This window comes from Eurosta solidaginis, chromosome 1 (assembly GCF_040869045.1).
Source record: "Eurosta solidaginis isolate ZX-2024a chromosome 1, ASM4086904v1, whole genome shotgun sequence".
Taxonomy (NCBI): domain Eukaryota; kingdom Metazoa; phylum Arthropoda; class Insecta; order Diptera; family Tephritidae; genus Eurosta; species Eurosta solidaginis.
In genome coordinates this window covers 72,230,614-72,257,460 of record NC_090319.1, presented here as the reverse complement: position 1 = coordinate 72,257,460, position 26,847 = coordinate 72,230,614, and the positions used below count along the sequence as shown (strand labels likewise).

At 37.6% G+C, this 26,847-nt stretch overlaps 1 protein-coding gene across 4 annotated transcripts in view; it reads right to left on the bottom strand.

Moving 5' to 3' along the window:
• The window catches only part of LOC137244325 (organic cation transporter-like protein), a 37,291-nt gene extending 11,150 nt beyond the window's left edge, over window positions 1-26,141 (bottom strand). The window contains exons 1-5 of one of the 4 annotated variants that reach the window (XM_067773439.1): window positions 14,363-15,054; window positions 1,617-1,874; window positions 1,321-1,549; window positions 942-1,237; window positions 720-869 (exon numbers count right to left, since the gene is read on the bottom strand). In XM_067773439.1, the coding sequence (XP_067629540.1) occupies window positions 720-869; window positions 942-1,237; window positions 1,321-1,466 (592 nt within the window). In that variant the 5' untranslated portion in view covers window positions 1,467-1,549; window positions 1,617-1,874; window positions 14,363-15,054. Of the gene's footprint in view, window positions 1-719; window positions 870-941; window positions 1,238-1,320; window positions 1,887-14,362; window positions 15,055-25,956 lie in introns of those variants that run through there. The other 3 variants (XM_067773382.1, XM_067773310.1, XM_067773235.1) reach the window with 3 other exon arrangements.
• Between the last annotated feature and the right edge of the window lie 706 nt (window positions 26,142-26,847).

Sequence of the window (26,847 nt, the reverse complement as noted above, 5' to 3'; positions counted from 1 at the left end):
ATAGGCCGCGCTTTCGATACCCGATCACATTCAATTTGAAAAGTTTGCGGACTAGCGGTAAGGCAGTATCACTTGCATATGCCTGCGCCTCTCATTCGCTTTCTGACCGCTGCTACCTACGCACCCACGCAGTGGTAAGTCTACGAATATTGCGATGCTACTGAAGCGGCCTTGAATGCGACATTAAAGAGATCATCATCATTGATAATACTCCCCAGGACCTATAGGGAATCTTTGGGAAGAAATGTAGCATAGACTGCTTAGTACATTAATAACTCCATGATGGGAGCCCATATAAAATAGAGTTTGCGTAATGCCTTCGAAGAAGTATACGAATCATTTCGCTGGGCACAGGCGGGGGAGATAAAAGTCAGCATTTGTTTAGTCATTCGATTGTGAATTGCGCATAAAGCTCGTACAGCTCATCCTTAGGTTAGGTTCGGTGGTAGCTGCCCTGATAAGGGAAGCCAAGTGAGGCGCGACCAAGTGAGATCCAAGTGAGTCGCGACCGAAGTACTTTAGCCAGCTCAACCTTAAACTTCCTTCCACACTGTTGGCATCACTATAACCACTATTTATCTTCCAAGCTAAATTTCCTCTCGAAACGGCCCAAAATTCCGAATCATACAAATAAGAACCCATTGAAGTAGAACGTAGAGTGACCGATAATAAAGATTTGTCAAATCAGTCTTAATAATGCCTGTCACAATCTCACTTACCCAAAATATACATCATAACAAAGTTACTATCAGTTGCCATGCCGGAAAGAAAGCGAAACAGCGAAAAGAGCGATAGCGTTGTGCCAAATATTGTTAGGGTATTACCAATCATTGCCACAACATTTGCAACAATCAAAATTGGAAGACGGCCTAGAAGAAAAATGTATATTTTAAATAGAATAGTACATGCTACATAAATTAGGAAATCGCACTCTGTCTTACCCAAGCTATCTGCTAGAAACCCGAATAGCAAACTACCCACAACGGAACCAACAAAAAACATCGACTGTCCCAATGTCGCTTGCCAAGCGCGATCACAGATCCAATTTAGCTCACTTGTAAAACTTTGATAACCCATATACAATTCGTAGTCGTATTGCTGGCAGGTTTCCGTATTCGAGACATTCTGCATAGCTACATTATCAGCGACAGAAAACCGATGCGGTTGACAAGAAGAGCCAACTTGCTGGCTAGCCACCTCATAAGCATCCGTAGGATTCGCAAAACCATCGACACACCTACAAGGTTGGATAAAGGGGATTAATATAAAAACCAAATTATTAATGCACTTTTAGGTTTGTTGTGTGTCCGTGCAACTTACCAATACTTGGGGACAAAACTAATGATAGTTTGTGAGTAATAGTGCAATGCCGATAGCATATTAATAATGCAAAACAACAACAACATGATCGCCTGCAAACGATGACAATCGCCGCATTTTTCTAAAATTTTATCGAGTTCCAACATTCTTAACCGAGGCTGAGAATTAAGCTGCAGATTAGGCTGCTATTATTATCACTTGTTAGTGGTGGCCGGGGTGAGAGAGGAGGCTGTAGGTATGCATAAATCAAGAATCAATCAATTTTAAGTATCACAATTTATTGCAAGCTTTCACACTCCAAGTACTGTCTCTGTGATAATAGCCTCTTGTAGGTGTTTTTCTTGTAATCGTTGATATGATGGATCTGTTCACTTATCAATTGGCGAATTAAAAGAAATCTCGAGAACTGATTATTTTCAATAGCTTTCCATGAATGGTGACAATAAAATTTTTGTTTTGAGTTTTTTTTTTTTTTTTTTTGGTTATGAGGTTTTGTATCACGAGTTCAAGGAACTCTTAATCTCACATGACGTTGTTACTGAATTCATGTCCGCCTTAAAAATTAGCTAAAATTTAAAAATAGTAAATAATAATAAGCTCTGTGCAAAAATTAATATACCGTTGAAACATTTTTATTAGATTTATATAAGATTGATATTTAGACAAAGTTTACATACGAGACAATGCTCAGGAGCCGCCCCTAGCAATTATCAGCGAAATCACCACTGAAGTAACTTAATTCCCACTATCACAAGCGGAGAAGCTCAGATACCAACGCTAGAAGGTAAGTTAATTTTTTGCTAGGGGAGGAGTTTTTGGCCTTTATTTTGTATCTAGAGATCTGGTCTCCCGGGTAACGGGTTACAATATGCTCTCTGAGCAGAGAGTTCTCTCTTGATGACCCACGTCCAAAGAAAAACTCATCTAGAAGTCCAAAACGTGTTGACATGGATCAGTATAGTTGTAAGCTGAATGAACTTCTGGCTGGAGTACCTACCGCGTAAATTGGTAAATGAAACTGCCGAAGCTGCCGTAGTGGATAAGTTAACTCTGACTTTTAATAAAGCTTTTTTTACTCCTAACCTTTGAAAACTCATGTGGGTAGGGGTAAACCTCCGTGATGGACGGAGACGTTTAGTAACCTCAAAGCTTTCCATAAGCGACTGGGAGCCCTACAAGGTGTGGTTGGGTATTTTTCAACATGAGATTAGGAGAGCCGAACAGGACTCTGATGAATACGTAAACGCAAGTTTCCTAATAAACTCGAACAACTTAGACCAAGGGACAAAGTGAAAGGGATCGGGTCTCCTGCTTTCTGTGTTGATCCAGAAATAAATTCTACAGACTGTCAGATTACTGCAGTGTCTCTACGGTGGAAGTTCCCTGCAGTCAAACCACATAGTCTTATGCTGAAGTTCTTAAACGTATGTCACTGTTTACAAAATACTACCCGCTTTTCTATATTTATTTTAAATTCAGCTTTGCATATGCCAATTAACTCAAATCTTTTATTTATTTTATATTTTTAGCCTTTTAATTATTTATACTAATATAAACATATGTTTCATAAAGGAAGCAGACCTAATTAATTTTAAACATTTATATACTCATCGTAATTTGCACACAGAGTATATTAACTTTGATTGAATAACGGTTTGTTGTACAGGTATAAAGGAATCGAGATAGATATAGACTTCCATATATCAAAGTCATCAGTATCGAAAAACAACTTGATCCGTTCGTCTGTCCGTCCGTCCGTCTGCCCGTTAACACGATAACTTGAGTAAATATTGAGATATTGGCACCAAATTTGGTACACGAGGTTATATGGACCCAGAATAGATTGGTATTGAAAATGAGTGAAATCGGCTGATAACCACGCCCAATTTTTATATATATAACATTTTGGAAAACACAAAAAGCCTGATTATTTAGTAAATAATACACCTAGAATATTAAAATATGACATGTGACTGATATTGAGACTCTTGATAAAAATTTAGAAAAATTTTTTAAAATGGGCGTGGCACCGCCCACTTGTGATAACATCAATTTTGCAAATATTATTAATCATAAATCAAAAATCGTTAAACCTATCGTAACAAAATTCGCCAGAGGGGTTGCCTTTACTATTAGGAATGCTATAAAGAAAAATTAACGAGATTGGTTAAGGACCACGCCCACTTTTATATAAACGATTTTTAAAAGGGACGAATAAAATAAGCTATATCTTTGCAAAAAATAGCTTTATATCAATGGTATTTTATTACCCAAGTGGATTTATAACAATAAATAGGAAAAACTTCAAATTTTAAAAAAGGGGCGTGGCACCGCCCCTTTTATGACTAACCAATTTTCTATGTTTCGGGAGTCATAACTCGAAGAAAAATTAACGGATAGTAATAAAATTGGGTACACTAAGTTTCCTCATAGCAGGAAATATTTCTAGAAAAAATAGACGAGATCGGTTAAAGACCACGCCCACTTTTATATCAAAGATTTTTAAAAGGGTCGTAGGCGAAAGTAATAAGCTATATCTTAGCGAAAAAGATCTTTGTATCAGGGCTGTGAACTGCATCCGGATTTTTCAACTATCCGGATAAACCGGATATTCGAATAAGCGGATAGCTAAGCATAAAATCCGAATATCCAGACTCAAAAATGGGAAATCCGGATATCCGCTATTCGGCTTGTCCGGATACTGGAATATAAAAGTTGAATATCTGCATATCAGAATTGAACGAAGCAAACATCGAAAAATTTTTCACAAAATATGTTTGTAGATTATTAAATTAACGTCAAAAATTAAAAAGCTACAATTTTACAAACAAGTAAAAATAAGAACAGTGCCATTTATTTATACGAATTTATTGTTATTAATGTTAAATAAACATATATGGTACATCAATTCTTTCCTTTCACTGGATATGCAAAAATGCGGTTATTAACCGGATCTTCATAAATCCGGATAACCGGATAGTTTCACAAACGAATATTGACCGGATATCCGCGCCGTCCGGATTTTATCCGTGTCAACGGAAATCAGTATGGATATCCGGATAATCGAATATGCGGATAGTCCCAGCCCTACTTTGTATCAATAGAATTTTACTTTCTAAATTGAATTATAACATTAAATTTGAAAACACTAAAATTTTTGAAAATGGGCTTGGCACCGACCGCCGCTTTTATGACTAAGCAATTTTCTCGAAGAAAAATTAATATATCGTAATGAAATTGTATACACATGTTTTCCCTATAGCAGAAAATATTTCTAGCAAAAATGGACGGGATCGATTAAAGACCACTGCAACTTAGATATAAAACAAATTTAAAAGGGTCGTAGACTAGAATAATAAGCTATAACTTAGCAAAAAAATGTTTTGAATAAATGATATTTCACTCATCAAGTTTTAATGTAAGAGGAAATGGGGAGACATTTTTTTTAAACGGGCGGTGCCACGTGTTATGTAGGAAATTAATTTATCTGAAATGAAATGTACAATTGAAGCTCACGCTGAGTATATAATGTTCGGTTACACCCTAACTTAGACACCTTTACTTGTCAGACTCAGTTGAGCAGAGCTCACAGAGTATATTAACTTTGATTGCATAACGGTTGGTTGTTCAGGTACAAAGGAATCGAGATAGATATAGACTTCCATATATCAGAATCATCAGTATCGAAAAAAAATTCGATTGAGCCATGTCCGTCCGTCCGTCCGTCTGTCCGTTAACACGATAACTTGAGTAAATTTTGAGGTATCTTGATGAAATTTGGTATGTAGGTTCCTGCGCACACATCTTAGATCGCTATTTAAAATGAACGATATCGGACAATAACCACGCCCACTTTTTCGATATCGAAAATTTCGAAAAATCGAAAAAGTGCGATAATTCATTACCAAATACGCATTAAGCGATGAAACTTGGTAGGTGAGTTGAGCTTATGACGGAGAATTGAAAACTAGTAAAATTTTGGACAATGGGCGTGGCACCGCCCACTTTTAAATGAAGGTAATTTAGAAGTTTTGCAAGCTGTAATTTGGCAGTCGTTGAAGATATCATGATGAAATTTGACAGGAACGTTACTCTTATTACTTTATGTCTGTTTAATAAAAATTTGCAAAATCGGAGAACGACCACGCCCACTTTTTAAAAAATTTTTTTTTTAAATTCAAATTTAAAAAAAAAGTTAATAACTTTACAGCATATAAGTATATTATGCCAACATTCAACTCCAGTAAGGATATTATGCAACAAAATACAAAAATAAAGGAAAATTTCAAAATGGGCGTGGCTCCGTTTTTTCATTTAATTTGTCTAGGATGCTTTTAAAGCCATAAGTCGAACAAAAATTAACCAATCCTTGTGAAATTTGGTAGAGGCTTAGCTCCTAGGACGGTAACTGTTTTCTGTGAAAAAGGGCGAAATCGGTTAAAGTCACGCCCAGTTTTTATACACAGGCGACCGTCTGTCCTTCCGCTCGGCCGTTAACACGATAACTTGCGCAAACATCTATATATCTTTACTAAACTCAGTTCACGTACTTATCTGAACTCACTTTGTATTGATGTAAAAAATGGCCGAAATCCGACTATGACCACGCCCACTTTTTCGATATCGAACATTACGAAAAATGAAAAAAATGCCATAATTATATACCAAATACGAAAAAAGGAATGAAACATGGTAATTGTATTGGTCTATTGACGCAAAATATAATTTTAGAAAAAAACTTGCTAAAATGGGTGTGACACCTACCATATTAAGTAGAAGAAAATGAAAAAGCTTTGCAGGGCGAAATCAAAAGCCCTTGGAATCTTGGAAGGAATACTGTACGTGGTATTACATATATAAATAAATTAGCGGTACCCGACAGATGATGTTCTGGATCACCCTGGTCCACATTTTGGTAGATATCTCGAAAATGCCTTCACATATACAACTAAGGGCCACTGCCTTTTAAAACCCTCATTAATACCTTTAATTTGATACCGATATCGTACAAACACATTCTAGAGCCACCCCTGGTCCACGTTTATGGCGATATCTCGAAAAGGCTTCCACATATAGAACTAAGGCCCACTCCTTTTTAAAATACTCATTAACACCTTTCATTTGATACCCATACCGTACAAACAAATTCTAGAGTCACCCCTGGTCCACCTTCATGTCGATATCTCGAAAAGGCGTCCACCTATAGAACTAAGGCCCACGCCTTTTTAAAATACTCATTAACACCTTTCATTTGATACCCATATCGTACAAAAAAATTCTAGAGTCACCCCTGGCCCACCCTTATGGCGATATCTCGAAAAGGCATCCACCTATAGAACTAAGGCCCACGCCCTTTTAAAATACTCATTAACACCTTTCATTTGATACCCATACCGTACAAACAAATTCTAGAGTCACCCCTGGTCCACCTTTATGGCGATATCTCGAAAAGGCGTCCACCTATAGAACTAAGGCCCCCACCCTTTTAAAATACTCATTAACACCTTTCATTTGATACCCATATCGTACACATAAATTCTAGAGTCACCCCTGGCCCACCTTTATGGCGATATCTCGAAAGGGCATCCACCTATAGAACTAAGGCCCACTCCCTTTTAAAATACTCATTAACACCTTTCATTTGATACCCATATCGTACAAATAAGTTCTAGAGTCACCCCTGGTCTACCTTTATGGAGATATCTCGAAAAGGCGTCCACCTATAGAACTAAGGCCCACGCCCTTTTAAAATACTCATTAACACCTTTCATTTGATACCCATATCGTACAAACAAATTCTAGAGTCACCCCTGGTCCACCTTTATGGCGATATCTCAAAAAGGCGTCCACCTATAGAACTAAGGCCCACACCCTTTTAAAATCCTCATTAGCACCTTTCATTTGATACCCATATTGTACAAACGCATTCTAAAGTCAACCCAGGTCCACTTTTATAACGAAATGCGTCCACCTATAGAACTTAGGCCCACTCCCTTTTTAAATACTCATTAACACCTTTCATTTGATACCCATACATTACAAACAAATTCTAGAGTCACCCCTGGTCCACGTTTATGGCGATATCTCCAAAAGGCGTCCACATATAGAACTAAGGCCCACGCCCTCTTAAAATACTCATTAACACCTTTCATTTGATACTCATATCGTACAAACAAATTCTAGAGTCACCCCTGGTCCATCTTTATGGCGATATCTCGAAAACGCGTACATCTATAGAACTTAGGCCCACACTCTTTTAAAATACTCATTAATACCTTTTATTTGATACCCTTATCGTACAAAATAAATTCTAGAGTCACCCCTGGTCCACCTTTATGGCGATATCTCGAAAAGACGTGCACCTATAGAACTTAGGCCCACTCCCTTTTAAAATTATCATTAACACATTTCATTTGATACTCATATCGTACAAACAAAGTCTCGTGTCAGGCCTGGTCCACCTTTATGGCGATGTCCCTAAATGGCGTCCATCTATAGATCTATGGCCCACTTCCTCTTAAAATACTCTTTAATACCTTCCATTTGATACACATGTCATACAAACACATTCCAGGGTTACCCTAGGTTCCTTTTACAACATGGTGATTTCCCTTACTTTGTCTCCACAGCTCTCAAATGAGTATGTAATGTTCGGTTACACCCGAACTTAGCCTTCCTTACTTGTTTTTTATTTCATTTTTACACATAATTAACATTTCGAAGGTCATGCGTACTTTGTTATTCGTATATTTTTGTTCATTCATATTATTTATATTTAATATGATTTAATAAAACTTGAACACGTTTTCCTGACACGCGTTACTGTTACAATACTGTGACAACAAAGAAAAAAAAAATATATATATACAAAGAAATATCACGCAAACCCTTTGATGAAAATTCATATAATATTCGATATAAAAGCGAAGAGCTTTTGTTTAAAAATAGAGAAAAAATAGAACACATAAGTAGATAACCTGATAAGCATGCCTACGCGAATAGTTAGCCTAAATATTTGGAAGTTCAGTTAATATTTTACTTCTTAGGCCCGGTTTTTCAGTACATGTTCAACTCAGTTTGTCAGTTAAACTACGCTTAATCCTATGCTGCAGTTTTTCAGTCTACTTTAACTGAAGCTGAGCTTAAGCGGCCGATCTTGGAGGGTTAAACTCTAGTTAACTTATCAGTTGTTTGCGTTCATTCGAAATGGCGTCGAATATACCCAGCAAGCATTTGGGCTTTAGTACCATTAGAGCTTACGTTGATAACTAGACATACTTCTAAAATCTTAAGAGTTGTTTCGGAGCAGTGGCTCAACTCGAGAATAATGGTGTACTCAGCAAAATAGGGATTTTTGTTATAAAACAAAAAATGCTATTACTTAAGTTGAAAAAATTAAATTCCCAACTTGTGGTTCTCTAACTGGACTCGAATGTAAAATGCCATACCACAGTATTTTCACGAAAATAAAATATATATAAATTATTTTTGATCAATTACGCTTCATTACTGCTATGAACCAGGTGGGTATTTCTCTCAATAAACAGCTGTTGGTTTTTTAGTTACCACTTTGGAGATTTTGTTTCAATTCCAATGTGTTGAATATTCATTTAAGAATTGCACATATCTCAAAATCTCTCAAAGATTGGAAAATAGTTTAAGAATGACGTCTTAAGGAAGGTTTCGACGTTGGAGATTCGAGAACTATACATTTTACAAAATTTCTCAAAGGTTGGATAGTGATTGGAGAATGAAGTTGAATATCAACTAGAGAACTATCTGGTTTAAGAATAATTAAGTAATGCTGTTGGATATCACCTCCGTAACTAGAGATATTTCGGTGGAGACATTTTTTTTTCCATGTTTGTTGGGTAAACAAAATCCAGTTGTTGCCATATCTACAAATGATATAGATAATAAATAACCAATGTTGCCGCAAAAAAGGCCGACTTCAAAGGCGGCCTTACACTGTGACTGTAAAACTGCTCAGTAGTTTAACTGGAGTTTCAATTTGACTAGAGTTTAAGCAAACTTAGTTTAAGCTTGGCTTAACCAACTACTGCAAACCGGGCCTTAGGGTCGTTTTCACTATCTTCAGTTAGTCACTTATCTATAATTATTGAAAATTCCGTTTTTTCCATGCTAACGGAAGCTCCGCTTCTTAGTTAATGGCCGTTTTCACCATCTCAAATTAAGTTAGATTATAGCTGGAGGATAGCAATCTATCAGATAGCTTTATTTGACATTTTAGTTTTCATCAGCTCAGGGTGACCAGCTCTGTTAAATCGATAATTGTGAATATTTTTTTTGAATTGCAAGATTTGTATCAGCATCATCATTAAGTAGTTGGTCAAAAGTCGCCTGCACAAACCGCACCCATTGACAAATTACACGGTTGATGTCCTATAGCGTTATCTTGTTATTATTTCCCTTGTTCTCTTGGCATCTTGACCAAATTTTAAATAGTGATGAGTGAAAGCGTAATGTACAATTTTAAATTTTTTTAACAAAATAAAGAGTTTTATTGCTACACAATAAGAACTAATGAATATTTATTTACTAAATGACTTTATTAAGGGCTATTTCAGTGATTTTCTGATTCATAGTTTTTTCGGAACCTAAAATAGGCGGTGATGTATTGTTATTCATATTTAATATTTAGGTACAGGAGGCAGAGGTAGAGATCGAATATTGAAATAAGCCGACCAAGAGGGGCTAGCGAGAATGGGTTTGGCCCTTTCAAAAAGTGTCTGACCCATCGCGCGTTGGTCAAAATACTTTCTCGCTTACGGTGGTAAAATTGAAAGGAGCGGAAGTCAAAGGCGAGCAAGTTGTGATCCAGCTACAACAAGAGCAAGTCAGGGAAACTATGACAACAAGGCTCAAGCTGGCACTCCAACATTACGTGACCTTATTAAAAAGTGCGCGGCAAGCCTTCAAAGTTCGCACAGCTCAGGAGGGAATATAGTATCAACAAATTAGAGTGCGGAGATCGATCGATGATTTGGTTGAATTCTTTAAATGACGTAATATTATTCAGGGCGAAGTTAAGCGCTCGGCCTCTACAATCATGGTATCATATATCGAATCGCCCTTGAAGGTGAGGGAATTAAAGAAGACAATAATTGCCAATGAAAGGGCTGAGAATGGAAGCCCTCAACCCCCCGGGAAAGGAACCGCTGAAAGACTTAAAAATTAAGGAAAAGAAAGTAGTTAAACCCACTGCCCTTTGCTGTTCTTGTTGTAGCGATAAATAAATACCCAGAAGGTTTTGGGAGCCCGAAAAATAGAAAAAGCAGCAGATTGTGTTAATTAGTAAATGCAAAGAGTAATCCAATTCACCATCAGCATACCGTACGTTATGCATGCTCGACACAGTCGGAAAAAGTTTTTAAAAGCTCCTATAATGACGTATCGCAGGCGCTGTAGAACAAGCTGGAGGGCTTTCGCCCCGTTCAAACAACTTCAGGCCCGAAAAATGCACTTTAGGTGCAACTAAAGACGTCCTTACAAGCTTAGAAATATCACAGCGAAGTAAGCTAAATCCAATCAAGCTGTCACCCTTGCAGCCTATGATGTACGGAACGGTTCCAACAGCGCGAGATTGGCAGAAATGGTAAAAGCTTTAGAGCAGCGATACCAAAGTACCTCAGTGATCGCTACCTTAGATATCAACCCTCAGAGGCTCCGCGTACCATGATAACCGCATACAAAGGAGTGCAGGGATCAATTTTTGGCCTTGACCTATGGAACGATGAAAGTTTGAGTCTTGAAATACTTGACAATTCACGACTTTGCTGCAGTTATTACTGCCGAAGCATAGAGGTAGCACGCATATATATCCGCCTAGTAATTATCCGCGCTAAGTAGTGGCTAGACTAGCATGAACTCCAGTTGGCAGCAGAAAAAAGAGAGTTGTTACTCCTAACAAAAAATCACATACTGTTAAGAGTAAGTTTTGACACTTTCTGCGGAAATTTAACGACAAAGAAGGTGGTCAGGCATTTGGGAGTAAGATTAGTCTCCCGAATAACATATTGGGAGCAAAAAAAAATGCCACTGAGAAGACACCTAACAGGCATCCTTGCTAAGCAGGCTGATGCCAAATAGAAAGGAAGAGGAAACCACGCTACTGCACGGCTCGGAGCTGTGAGCAAATACAATCCGTAAGAATAATGCTTTTAACAGTTATACAGCGAACGGAAGCTACTTTATCACACTGCGTCAGGCTCAGCCGTACTAGTGATTAGCACAGCAATCCCCATCGTCCTATAAGCGCTGGAAAGAAGAAGGCTATGGGAAACATAAAAAAGCATGGAAGTCGTTAGCAAAGATAAGAGGGAAGAAAAGTTTAAATTTTTGCAAGAACGATGAGAAAATGAACAACGAGACAGATGGACAGCGCTTAATTGATTGACATATGTTGGAGTATGGTGCGCCAGAAGCTTTGGGGAGGTAAATTGCTACGTTACTCAAATTCTCTCCGGGCATGAGTTCTTCAAAAAAATTAATATAAATAAAATAATTAAAAACAATTTTTTTAAGTTAAACGGTTTTATTTAAAACCATACTTACATGAAATAATAATAATACTAAAAGCTAGAAAATAATTAGGTAGGTCCTAGGTACTAGTCATCACACTCCTCATCAATCTAGGGCGTTGATCAGACAATTAAATAAAAGCGTTGGACGCGTGAAATTTCTAAAAATGTGAGGCGTAGCATAACCTGAATAAGGTTTAGTTGGTCTTATATATGACTATCAATAGAAATTTTTAAAGTATTGTTTTCAATAAAACCGTTTAACTTAAAAAAAAATTTTTTAATTATTTTATTTTCAGGTTTTTAGTCTTTATTTAATTGCCTATTATTTTTCATTCTATTTAGTTCATTTAGTGACTCATTATTACAAGGACTATTTCCTAACAATTTTTTATAATCTAAGTCCTCAATACATAATTCTTCTAAGGACTTTACTCAACTCTGCGCCACGTATGCTTGTCCCTCCTCCAACTCCACAATATTTTTATGTCACTTCTACCGGACTGTATGTAATATATGTTCCAAATATGGACCAAATCGGACCACAAATATGATTTTTTGATATTTGCGCCACCTAGCGGCGATTTTTTTATAGGTCGCTTTCTATTCTTGTATGTATTAGGTGTTCGAAATATGAGCCAAATCGGACCACAAATACGATTTTTGTGAATATCTCAATCCTTGCGCCACCGAGTGACAATTTTTTTCGTATTGTTGCATTGTCATCGGGTTCTGAACTATATTCCAAGTTTCAAGCTTGTAGCTTATCGGGAAGTTACTTAAATTTTATTTACAAAATTCGTTCACAACGGCCGGCCGTGCAGCCGTGCAGCCTGTCAAGTCAACCTAAATAAAACCGATTAAAAATAGTCGAGGATGCTAAACTCATATTATTCAAATATTTACGATGGAGCCAGAAGCAACAATTACTTAATGCAAAATGACGTTGAGCAACACCATCAGCTCAGTCAGAATTAGTAAGCATCGCTCCCAGCCGTTCGAAACTAAAAGCGGTTTCAGACAGGGTGACCCCCTATCGTGCGATTTCTATAATGTATAATGTGATGCTGGAGAAAACTATACTAGCTGCAGAACTTAACCGCACTGGAACAATATACTATAAAAGCGTGCAATTACTGGCATATGCTGATGACATTGATATCATCGGCCTAAACACCCGCGCTGTTAGTTCTGCTTACTCCAAACTGGAAAAAGAAGCGGTAGAGATGGGTTGGGTGGTGAATGAGGACAAAACGAAGTACCTGCTGTCATCGAGCAAAGAGTCAGCGCATACGCGCCTTGGCAACCACGCTACTGTTGGCAGCCATAATTTCGAAATAGTAAAAGACTTCGTTTATTTGGGAACCAGCATCAACACTAGCAACAACATCAGCACTGAAATCCAGCGAAGAATCAATCTTGCCAATAAATGCTACTTTGGACTAGGTAGGCAATTGAAAAGTAAAGTCCTCTCTCGGCGAACGAAAATCATACTCTACAAGTCAGTTATCGTACCCATCCTGATATATGGGGCAGAAGCATGGACCATGACAACAGCAGATGAAGCGGCTTTGGGAGTGTTCGAGAGAAAAGTTCTTCGAAAGATTTATGGACCTCTACGCGTTGGCGATGGCGAGTACCGAAGAAGATTTAATGATGAGCTGTACGAGCTATACGCAGACATCAACATAGTCCAGCGAATTAAAACGCTGCGGCTGCGCTGGCTAGGCCATGTTATGCGAATGAAAGATGATGCTCCGGCCAAGAAAGTGTTTATATCGGAACCCGCCTATGGAAGCAGAGGTAGAGGGCAGCGCCCACTCCGTTGGAAGGACCAGGTGGAAAGCGATTTAAACTCCCTTGGTGTGACCAATTGGCGCCGGTTGGCGGACCGAAGGAGCGACTGGCGCGCCTTGTTGGACGGCCATAACCGTTTAGACGGTTAAGCGCCAATTAAGTAAGTGAGTAAGTAAGTCTTCGTAGTTTTTATCCATTTTATTGTGACAATTTTAAAACCCACTATTCCAGTAATGCTCCCATACGTCGTGCACTGCATGAGTTTAACTCTATCAGTACTGTTGTAACTCTAAACTTTTCTGCTCCTAAAGCGAAACTGTTAAAAACGTTTATCTCTGCTTTCTAAGTATCCTGTATTATTTTTTAAGTATGTATTTCTCAACTTTAGTTTGTATCATAGTTTGTAAGGATTGAAGTCCATTGACTCATTGCAATAAATAAATAAATAAATATAAAAAATGTTGATCCCCAAACCAGTGTTGCACCCACCCAGGGTAATTTTTTCAATACAGAAAGGTGGGTTGCCTTGATATTCTATGTAATCCATTCCCAACTTCGGAACGGTCCGGGGTCATATTGGGGTTTTTATACGTTTTTTTATATCTACCTTTAGACTATTGCGACCAACAAGGTCACAACTTATTTCTCGACACCTCTCCCTACTTTTTATTTGCAGTCGACCCCTTTTAAAAAGTTTTACTTACGTGCATATGTCTCAGGCAGGAAAGCAACTGTAAAACTGTCGGTCCTATACAAGAACCTTTTTCTTATAAATTGATCTCCTTTGAATAATAATATACTGGAACGCCGAACAAAAAGGAAGCGGCAGATGACGGACCGTCAAAGCAAGCTTGTTTGTAATGCAAATTTCACAAGAAATGATGGTAAAGTTTTTCGAAATAATTCACTTTTTTAATTCTTAATATCTTTAATATTTTTTATTTTTATTTGTTCTTGTTTATTATCACTTGAACTTATTTTTCACAATTCTCAAATTACTTGTGGTGTTATGTATACTCTATGTCACTATTTTATAACAAATGCTAGCGATTATTTAACACCAGCTCCCAATTTGCTGCTTATCAGTTATTTCCACATAAATAATTTTTTCATCACATCATCATCATAATAAATATTTCAGCGTTTTTGTGCAAAAATATTTAATTCTTCTCACTTAATGGAGCAATTAAACTATTTTTCATTTTAATTACACTAATTAATATGAATTACGAAAATGAGATTTTACTATCACTGCTCACAGTGATATATTTATTATTATTAGTTTTGTTCTTTAATTTTAAACTTTTTTTAGTTTTGCATACCAAAATCTCACTCTTACACCATGTAAAATGAATGAGCGTGATGTCAAACCGTAGCTCAGCGTGGGCAGCGACAAACTGCGCTTTCGCTGGCTTCAGATCCCGTGGGGTTGCATGTTGCGCCATGCTCCCAAATACCCCTACACCCACAATACGCACAATACCAGTGGCGTAACTATACCATCCGGTGCCAGTGGCAAATTCTTTTGATGGGCCCCTATCAATAAAAATTGTCACGTTTTACTCACTTTAATTTTAATAAATTTCAAGATTTTCAGCGTACTCAATTACACGTTGTATATGTCCCACTAATGGCCATAGACCTCCTCTAGGAAAGAGAGAATTTTCGATATTCCTGTTCCGCAAAAGTGTCGATAATATAATCAAAGTTTAAAGATCGGGCTATAAAATTTTCAATAGACAGAATAGCCAAGTTGCATAACCTGTCTTGTCCCATAGAGTTTCTTAAGTTGGTTTTTATCAATTTTAATTACGAAAATGATCGTCCAGCACTAGCTGTAGTCCCGGGAATTGTAAGAAATGCAGTGCATACTCCAAGAAAGCTGCAAGACATAAAATTATTTTTTATTATTAATAAATCAGCAAGGTCTGTAATACACGATGATTTTTCCATTTCGTCTCTGAAAGTGGTTCGAATACTGAGAATTTCCGTGGCAAATGATTCAGATATGTCTTTTTTTATATATCTCAACAAATTCTACAGCTTTTTTTAATAGATCAGTGTCATTTAAAATTATTAAATTGAAAGGTAGCAAAATACTGATAACAGTTTCATTCATTGGAGTGAACGCGCTTTCGATAAAATATGTTCACTTTGAACATACTTTCTTCAGGATCTTGAAGACGCACATCTTCGCAAAGCTCATCAAAATACCGCTTTACCATCCTTTGGCAAGTTTTAGAAAATTCAGGGGTGATGAACCATTTTTCTGCTACACTAAAAATAGAACTTTAAATGTTTAAATTTTCAATTTCATGTCGATACCTTTCCAGTTCTTCTAGACATTTTCAGAAGGCATTTGAGAAAATGGCGGCTTTAAACCGAAGTGCTTTAGAGGCTACATCGATAGTAAGTAGGATCTTGCAATGGAAAACCAGTAACATAACAAAATTGTAATTCTTTTTGAATTAGTTTTAGCGACGCATTTTCAATTCGTCATAATGTTTTAGTTAGCGCTCTTTGGACTTCAACAAACCGAAATTTTAAAGCAAAAACGACATCATAACGTCCTGTCCATCTAGTAGGGTTTAATGTTATTGAAGTTGAAGACTAATTTTCTTTATTAGATATAGAACTTAATAAAATATTCGATCTTTCGACGCTACGCCCAAAAAAATTATAAATTTGCTGAATTGTTTCAAATAACTTTTGCATATCAATAACCTCTCTCTTTTTATTTTGTTTGGTTAAAATGCTTAACGATTAACTTGAAATTGTATTATGGTCTTTAGTTGTCTCACTTTGGATTTTTAGCAGAACTTATAAAAATATACTTTTCAAATAAAATAAAATACTCATGTATAATGTAAAAAAATATTTTTGAGCCCGCGGCCTCTTGGCCCGAGGACCTCTTGGGTGGGGGCCGTGTCATTTTGCCAGCCCTGCCACCCTATTTTTACGCCACTGCACAAAACACATTCAAATGAAAGCTACGCTTAGATGTTAAGCGAAAATGGAAGAAGAAGAACTAGCACAAGCAATGAATTACAACTTAAAACCATATGTTTACGCGTTTAACTAACAGCAGAACTTAAATTGTGCCGATACGAGGGGGTGAGGGGGTGGTAAAATGCCGCACTGGTCAGTACCGCTTGCGCGTAAAAAAAACATCTGCGGCGTGGAATTTTCGTTATCAATGAACAAGTGTACCTGAAAAAAAGAAAATTACAACTAAGATGAGTAATGCCTTTGGCTGTACTGAAAGCCGAACTTCAAGAGACCGATACCAATGGGATGCTACCCCACCATATTTCAGGGAGAAACCCATGTAATAGAAGTCTGTAGTAGAAAATATCTGCGGAGAGGCTCAACCTCGAAGAGCATCTACATTATTTCGGACAGCCAGGCGTCCCTGCATGCCTTGCAATACTACACAGTTACATCTAAGCTAGTGGATGACTTCACTGAATTGCTTAATGATCTGGGAGCCAAAAACAAGGTTTTGTTAGTACGGATTCTCGGACATCAGGGACATGTAGGTAAAGGACATGCATATGGCAATATTCTATGGCCCAAAGCCCTTTTGTGTACTTGCTAAAGCATATACCAGGGATAGTATAAGTAACTTGGAAACTAAACAATTCAGACGTCACTGGACAGGCCAAACTGTTTATACTTCCGGCAAAGAAAGTATCAGCTAAACTCAATAATCTAAGCAGGGAGGACCTAAGAACTCTCACTGTGTACTATACTATGTGATATGGAGTAAAAAGACTGAAGAGGTACTTAGACACATCAAAAGCCTCCACTTACAAAACTAGACTGAAAGGCCATGCACAATAGATCTGCACAAAGGCCGCAGGCCTAGTAATAATAATACTGTAACGGATATTATCAGCTCTGAGGGATTCTATCATCTCTAAGCCAATTCTAAGCAGTGATTCAAGTCACATCAATAATTCAATTATTATGACTACACATATGTACACGCAGAAGAGAAGCAACGCACAAATACATGCAGATATCTTATCTGAGATATGCAATTATAATTGTGGAAGTGTCGCTCACAAACACACGCGCATATGAGAGCTGTACACGTACACCTGTAGTTATAATTATAGCAGAAACTAACTAGTAGATTCTAGAACAGAAGCGCCTAGAAGATGCAACGAGGGAATCAAAGAGTATAAAAGGCATGAACAGTAGAGGCGCTGCAATAAGTTTCTATTAAGCACGCTATCTGTCGGGCAATAGTAGAGTTATTTATTGTGAAGTACTTGAATAAAGACCATTTTGCATTATTAAATATTGGAGTTATTTATTCAACAGTTTAGTGATTTGAACTTAGCAGAAGGTTGCAAATAAGAGGATTTGCAGTAAATTCGTTACAATACTATTATGGTCTGATTGGATTTTTAAAAAAGAAATAGCTTAAAAACTTTTAAAAGTCATGTGTTTGGACTCATACGCCGTATAACATAGACATTTTATAAGAAAATGTTTTTTTTTTTGATTTAGGATGTATTTGGAAGACTATATATGGAACACTTCTCTGTGCTCCTAAATAGAGAGAACGATTAAACACTCAGGGAAGATGAGCTCGAGCCCGCAATAGATGATGATGGAATAAATGCTCTCGCTCCCTACTATGACGAAGTTAGAATAGTAATTACCTGATTTAAAGAAAAAAAACAAGGCCGCGTGCGCTAATGGATTGCCTGCGGAGCCATTCAAATACAGCGGCGAGAAGTTGATAAGGCGCATGCATCAACTTCTATGCAAAATATGGTCAGACGAGTGCATGCCCAATGGAATCTGAGTGTTCTTTTCTCAGTCCACAAGAAAAAGGATCCTGCAAACTGCGTAAACTATAGCGGAATTAGCCTTCTCAGTATAGCATATAAGGTTTTGTCAAGCGTATTGTGCGAAACATTGAAGTCCACCATGAATCGGCTGGTTGGATCAGTGCGTTTTCCGTCCTAGTAAATCTATCATCGACCAGATTTTCACTATACGCCAAGTCTTGGGAAAAAACCACGAAAAAAGAATTGATACATATCACCTATTCGTTGATTTAAAGGCCGCCTTCGACAGCACGAAAAGGAGCTGCCTATATGCCGCTATGTCTGAATTTGGTTTTCTCGCAAAACTTATACGGCTGTGCAAAATGACGCTGAGGAACATCATCAGCTCAGTCGAGGTTCCAGACAGGGTGACAGGGATAAAATTATACTAACTGCAGATCTTAACCGCTCCGAAAAAATATTTTTTAAAGGCATGCAATTACTGACATATGCTGATGACATTGACATCATTAGCCTGAACTCCCTCACCGCAAGTTCTGTTTATTCCAAATTGGAAAAAGAAGCGGAAGAGGGTTTGATGGTGGATGAGGGCAAAACGAAGTACATGCTGCCAGCTAGCAAAGAGTCAGCGCATTTGCGCCTTGGCAACCACGCTACAGTTGGCAGCCAAAATTTGGAAATAGTAAAAGCCTTCGTTTATTTCCGAACCCTCATAAAAACTAAGAGAAACATCAGCTTTCTAATTCGGCCAACAACGGCTTTGGACTTGGTACGCAATTGAAAAGTAAAGTCCTCTCTCGGCAAACGAAAATCAAGTTCTGCAAGTCAACTATTGTACGCGCCCTACTATATGGTACAGATGCATGAACCATGACAACATCAGATTAGGCGGCATTGAAAGTATTCGATATTTTAAATATCGGAATTCACTTTCCCGATCTCAAAGTCTGATAAACACCATTTCCCGCTTTCTCTTTCCCTGCAATTCCTTGATTTTATTTCTGGTGCAAGTGATAGCTCCAATGTGAGTTTTAATTTTCGCGAAGCTGACTTTGACTCCCTAAACTCGCAATTTTCCAAGTTGGATTGGGAGTCAATGTTTAGCTCAAAAAGTGTTGTGGGGTGCTATGATGCCTTTCTGTATAGCACGCATGACATATTTTCTCATAACCTTTCTTTACTTCCAGCGCGTATACATAAACTCCCATGGTATACAAAAAATTTAAAAAGGCTAAAAAATCTTAGGAATAAACATTTTAAATTGTATAAGGCGTCCAAAGATAGTTTTCATAAAGGTAAATATACTTATTATATGACAAACTTCAATACGCTAGATAAAGTTTTATATAAGCAGTATATTACTCGATATGAAGATGAGTTGAAAGTAAACCCAAAAGCTTTTTGGACTTATATACGCTCCAAAAAAGGTTGCTCAAATATTCCTACTTGTATGTCGTTTCTTGATAAAGCCTCGGGTTGCTTATTGGATTCTCTTAACCTTTTCGCTGATTACTTCAAATCAAATTTTTTAACTGACTAGCTCCATGTGTAGCTATAATTACGCTGATATTGCCCAAACGGTCGACTTTGGATCTTTGCTCATTACTGAATTAGATGTAATTAAAGGCATCACCGCTCTACAATCTTCTTCAAAAAGTGACATTGATGGTCTGTCATCATTTATTTTAAAGAAATGCAGTTCGTCTTTCTGTATTCCATTAAACTAAATTTTCAATATTTCCCTATCAAATGGTGAGTTTATTGACAAATGGAAAATAGCTTCGATTTCCCCAATATTTAAGTCAGGCAACAAAAATGATGTGACAAACTATAGACCCATCTCTAAACTGTCTACTTGCTCGAAACTCTTTGAGAAAGTCATTAAAGAAAAACTTGCCTTTGCAATAAAGGGCACCATTGATGAATACCAACATGGTTTTCTCAGTGGGCGCTCCACTGTTACGAACCTTGCCCCATTCTCTCAATTTTGCGTCAGTGCATTTAAGATTGGTAATCAAGTAGACGTTGTTTACACCGATTTCGCAAAAGTGTTTGACACTGTTTCTCATAATATATTATTGCGTAAGCTAGAATTGATGGGTTTCCATTCAAAATTTTTGTGCTGGATTAGATCATATCTCTCTAATAGAATTTCTATTGTAGAAATTGAGAATGTCAAGTCTTATTCCTTTGAACTCACTTCTGGCGTTCCACAAGGAAATATTCTTGGACCGATTCTCTTTCTTTTTTTTATTAATGATATAGGTACCTGTTTCAGGAACTCACAGTATCTGCTTTACGCAGATGATTTGAAAGTTTTCAAAACCATTGCGAGTGTGTCTGATGTAATTCTTTTACAAAATGATCTCAATAATCTAACTAGTTGGAGCATTAAAAACAACCTACGACTGAATATAAAGAAGTGCTTTCATATGACACTTTCGAAAAACCTTTATACAATTGAGTCTACGTACACCCTTTTTGGTGATAGCCTTTCTACCGTAAGCGAATTTGTTGATCTTGGTGTAATGTTTGATTCGGGCTTTACTTTTGCTAATCACATCAGCTACATCTTGCCCAAGGCATATTCGAATTGGCCTTCATACGGCGCTATGGCAAAGATTTTACAGATCCATACGCAAGAAAAACATTATATAATTCATTGGTGGGTTAAAAACTGGAATATGTCTCTATTATTTGGAATCCAATTTATTCTGTTCATTCACTAAGACTGGAAGGAGTACAGAAGAGATTCGTTCGATTTGCTCTTCAACCCCTTAATTTTTCAGATCCTATGCCTTCGTATAGTACTCGATGCGCCCTCATAAGCATGAAGTCACTTGTGTCTAGACGGTCTAGCCAATCCCTCATGTTTATTTATGATTTAGTTTGTGGTTTGATTGACTGCCCGGAACTTCTGGGGAAAATTACCTTCAATGTTCCGTGCAGAACGCTTTGTACGCAATATCCATTTTACGTCAAAGTAATCAGAGCCAACTATTTTAATTATGACCCTATTTCAAGGGCTCTCGCGGAGTTTAACACGATTTTCTCTACTCTTGATCTAGACTTCGCACTCCCGAGATCATGTTTTGGAATATATGTGGAATATATTTCTTTGTAAACAATAATTTAGAATTGGTAGTCTGTAAGATTTATATAATCATAGACTTAATAAGGTGAATTGAATTGAATTGAAAAGTACCTCTAAATATTGACGGACCTCTAAGCATTGGCGACGGAGAGTACTGAAGAAGATTTATTGATTAGCTGTACAAGACTTACGCAGACAAGTAAAAATGATAAACAGTGGGAATTAAAACGTAGCGGCTACACTGGCTGGGCCATGTTATGGATGTGAAAGACGATGCTCCGGCTCAGAATGTATATTTGTCGGAGTCCGCCTATTGACTCAATTGAAGAGGGCTAGCCCTACTTCACTAGAACGACCAGGTGGGAAACGATTTAAAGTCCTTTGGTGTTACTAAATTGGCGACACTTAGCTGAACGAAGAAGCGATTGGCAATACTTCTTGGACGGCCATAGCCGTTTAAATGGTTAAGCGCCCATTAAACAAATAAAACATCATGAAAAGCATACAAATTATAACGCCATCATAACATACAATAATCACAGCGATGTGAGGTGTCGGCGAGCTGACTGGATTGTCACATGAACTAATCAAAGAGCACACGTGTTACTTATTCTTACAATTTGTATAACGAACAACATTTTTTTCCGAAAAATTAAGCCGCCATTCTAATATCCACAAAGGACGCTACAGTATGTAAATTCCGTTACTTCGCACTAGAAATTTTGTCTTAGTTACCTGTCCGAAAATTGGTCTGTACATGTCACATGAGTAATTGGGAAAGTGCCACAGCTTACGTAAACGAGCTTTCCTTAACAGGTCCTCCACTGGGCATGAGAGTTCTTATACCACCCAGCAGGTTAGGGTAGTTATGCTTATGAACCTCACCTACTTATGGTGAATCCTATTTATTTATCAGCCGAAGCTTTGGCGACCACAAGATCTCATGGAACTAGGGGGTAAGGGGGCGGGATGGCCTAGAAGGTTCAATTTGGTCACATTAAGTCCCTCCCATTAATCTTACTTGTTACCGGAACGTACCGAATCTATAACCGCAAAGGGCCATCAACATCTATAACTTTTCCTAAAACCTTCGTGAAGTGTCTTTATCGCTATAGCAACAACAACGACAGATTTCTAATACCCGTTAGGCGTGAGCTACAGCTGCCTTTTAACATTAGCATTTTAGTGGAGGTGCTGCCACACGTAGTAATCCAAAGTTCTTGATAAATATCACACCTTTTCATGGCAAGAGCTTCGCGCCACACACTGCACACCTTAAGGTACATTTTTACTCATCATACGCATTGCCTTGACAAATGTCCACCGAAAAGGCTTGATAATGGGCATGGCTATACTTAGGGTCATGAGGAAGAGCTTGCTTAGCCGGACAGCTTGCTAATGCAAGAGAAATAGGGTATACATATATATTTATGTATACAGATGGATGTGCTAATCGGAAAAAATTTCATCTTCTTCCCTTACAACCCTCGTATAGCTAACTAGTGTGCAATTTTCTGTTATTTCACCCCTTGCCACCGAAAAAGTCTTTAGTATGAACCGGCATGCACGCCATCTATAATTTTTCTTTTCTTGAATAATTTCCTCTACTTTATTTACAAAACCTATTTATATTTATATTATGCACATATGCATGAATATTGGTGCAGCTTATCGAAATGCTCTTTTGTTTATCAAAATGTGAGTTGTCGTTATTGTTGTTGTAGCACTAGGGTGGCCACAAGAAATCAATTTTAGAACTTCCGCTGGGGCAAACCCATAAAATATGCCAATAGAATAGAAAATGATACATACAAAGCTTCAGGCCGATCCGATAATGTTAACACGTGCCTCATTGAGGTCAAAGTTAGGAAAAATAGCAATTTTTCAGAAAAAAATGTTTGTATTTCGTCAGTAAAAGTGAAACCATTTATGCCAGGAACTTAACTCGTACACCATTTGATAGGTAATTTGTTTTGTATTGATTTTGATCTTAATAGTATTTTTATAAAACGGTTATTTTTAGCAGTATTTAGCATTTATCAGATCAGGTCATAGTGGATATCCCTAATTTTGAACTTCCATGCAAACGTCTATGGACATTACAATATTCAATGGTATACGAGTCAAGTTCCTGGCATAAACGGTTTCACTTTTACTGACGAAACACTAAAATTGTTTCTGAAAAATCGCTGTTTTTCCTAACTTTGACCTCAAAGAGGCACGTGTTAACATTATCGGATTGGCCTGAAACTTTGCAATAATCATTTTTAATCTATTGGCATATTTTAGGAGGGTGCCCCGAAAGATAGAACAAAAATTAAAATTCACCATATACCTTGTAACCACCCTAATGTAGCACACGTTATAAGTTTTCCTATAGGTTTTACCCTTAACCTCATATAAGAATTTATATTGTAGAAGATTGCTCTAAAGTCCCGTTTTGCAGAAATGTGTATGTCATATAACAAAACACTACGAAATTTATATTTAACTACTCAAATTCATAAAAAGCGAGCATTTGCTCAGACTCGATGGCTCTATACTGAGAAGGTCTTAGTAAGAACAACAATCTCACTATCCTGAGAGCTTACCAACGGGCGAAGGTGCTATTAGAACTTAGCGTACCTGCCCATGCAGGTAACGAAAGGAGGGTGCAACACTCACTGAGTCGACGATAGACGTCCCAATCCGTTTGGGAGAAATCAAAAGGTGACAGGAGTTGCATATGATCTATCAAGCAGGAAAGGCGTGGATAAAAGCACAGGGCTGCAAAATGTCTAAGATCATGTGCAAAGCCTACGATATTAGAGTAACAAAGTGGCTCATATCTCTGAAGATAGAAGACTTAAGGCTCACGATGGGCATATTGATTGGACACTGCCTTCTGGCGTCACATGCTTATAAGTTAGGCCTCGTCAGTAACAAAAAGTATATGAAGTGTGAGCTGCAGGAAGAAACAACAAATCTTGAGGTAGCAATTAAGCTGCGTCCTAGAAAACTTCTAGCATTTGCCAAGAGGACGGAGTTATTTTATAACATATATCCTGGCATCTGATTGGGATTCTTCCGTTTGGTTGTCAAACACATTCTGGTAACACTATGGACACATTCAGTCTATGTGAGGTCTTTATTGACCGGCCAGTTCAACCTAACCTACCCCATGGCGGCTTTAAATCCATAAAGCTTCTTTCTATATACATGCGCATATTGCACTGAGACTCGGGTGATTAGGGTACTAGGATAATATTCAGAGAAGCCAATCAGTATACTTACTTCCCACAATTCCCATATTCCAAAAATATTTATTATCCCCGCAAGGGAAGGGAAGCGTTAACACAATCCTTTCAAGTAAAAAAATTTAAAAGGGGTGCAGACTCCAAGATGGGCTTAGGTATAGGCTTTGGAATATACTCCCAAGATTTCAATGCCATTCAAACTGATGTCAAATTGTTAAATGCTTCTATCAGAAGTTCTCGCTATTTGGCACGCCTGTAGATCACTAGAGGTACGGAATATAATTGAAAAAGTAGCTAAGTTCTGACAGCCAAGCAGCAACAAAGCATACAAAAGATCAAAGCTAGTAGCCGCACGTAAGTAAATTTTGGCGGTATTAACCGGCACTATATAAATATTTTGGGTCCCGTGTTATAGGGGAGAGGTACACGGTGGCTAACGAAGTGGTACGTAGGGGCCTAGCGGAAGTAAATGAAGGTATAACCAGCGTCGAAGTAGGCATACCTTTAGGCGTATCCAAGGGGCCATTTTGACTTTTGCAAAGATCAACAAAAGTGTAACAGGATTACAGGTAGGGCAGTATCAAAAGCTACATGTCCAGAATACATTGAAAAAGTACAAGGAGTCTACAAACCAGATCTTGGGCCAACACTCACAACACAAATTAAATGACGTGACTTCCAAAGAGACTGTTGAACACTTTTAATGAAAATGCCCGTTTCTAATATTTTTCCGAAGCGATATTTTGGAAAATCTTGATAGATGATCGGAAATTCGGATTAAAATATATTCTTGATTATAAAACCAACTCGGCGTGATTATAATATTGTATATATCCTATGTAGCATTCAGTAGGTTCAGATGAGATTATGAGCACCATGGCTCGCGCAGACAATGTAACTCCATATCTACTAACCGGAGCCCCAGCCTAATGTAAGTGGTTATGGGATATTCCAATGTGACGGGTGATTCAAATTTTAAGGATTTTCTCTTTTACTACTACTTTAAGACGTTTTGTAATTGTAGCGCATAGAGGAATGTGTGTATTTGTTTGTTACGAAGCGAATGAAATATAAAGCTGAGGTCATTTAATTCCACTTTTTAAGTTGTCTGTGCTCAGTTTACAAAATGGGGCATATGGCACAGGTTCATTTTTTTTACTTACATATGTATATACGGTTCCATCAAGCGCATTGTGCAAAATATTGAAGCCCGCTGTGAAACCCTCGGTACGAGGTTTTTGCAGACACCAACATATTCCAGCGAATTCCTAAACACAGCGGATACGATGGCTAGGTTATGTAATGCGAATCCAATTCGGCCAAAGAAGTATTTTTCATCGAAACCCGCCTAAGGAAGCAAATAAAAGCCTATTTTTAGAACCTTTTTCGAACTTTGATGAAAAAAAGGACAAAAAAGATCTCCATGAAATTTACAGTAGGTATTTGCTAAATATTCAGTTACCTGAATTCATAAGGTCTACCTGCGTCACTTTTTACATGAAAAAAATACGCGCCTGAGCAAGTATAGGTAAGAAGAGGGCAAATTTAGTACGGTCACTTTTGTTGTTGGAATTTGTTAATAAAACCAAATTTTTCGGCTACAAGCTGCATAATATACCTGGAACTCATTTCCATAATCTATACATATTATAAAAAGTAAACACTTTTTTTCCTGTCGCCGCTTGACGCTCAAATGCGAGGACGGATTTTAACCAAACTTACACACAGGTCAGGTACATTGCCCCGCATGGTTCTTATGTACTCGTTTTTTTGAAATCGGAAAAGGGGTGTGGCACCTCCCATACAAATGGGATCTATCATACTCAATATCTTTGGAAGTATTAATGCTAGACTACTGAAATCTGGTAAGGCGTTAAGTAAGGTAAGTCCCTATCCCTATACCTATCCCTTTTTGAAATCGGAAAAGGGGGCGTGGCACCTCCCATACAAATGAGATCTTTCATACTCAATATCTATGCAACTATTAATCCTAGACTACTGAAATTTGGTAAGGCGTTATATAACGTAAGTCCCTACCCCATCCCTATCAATTT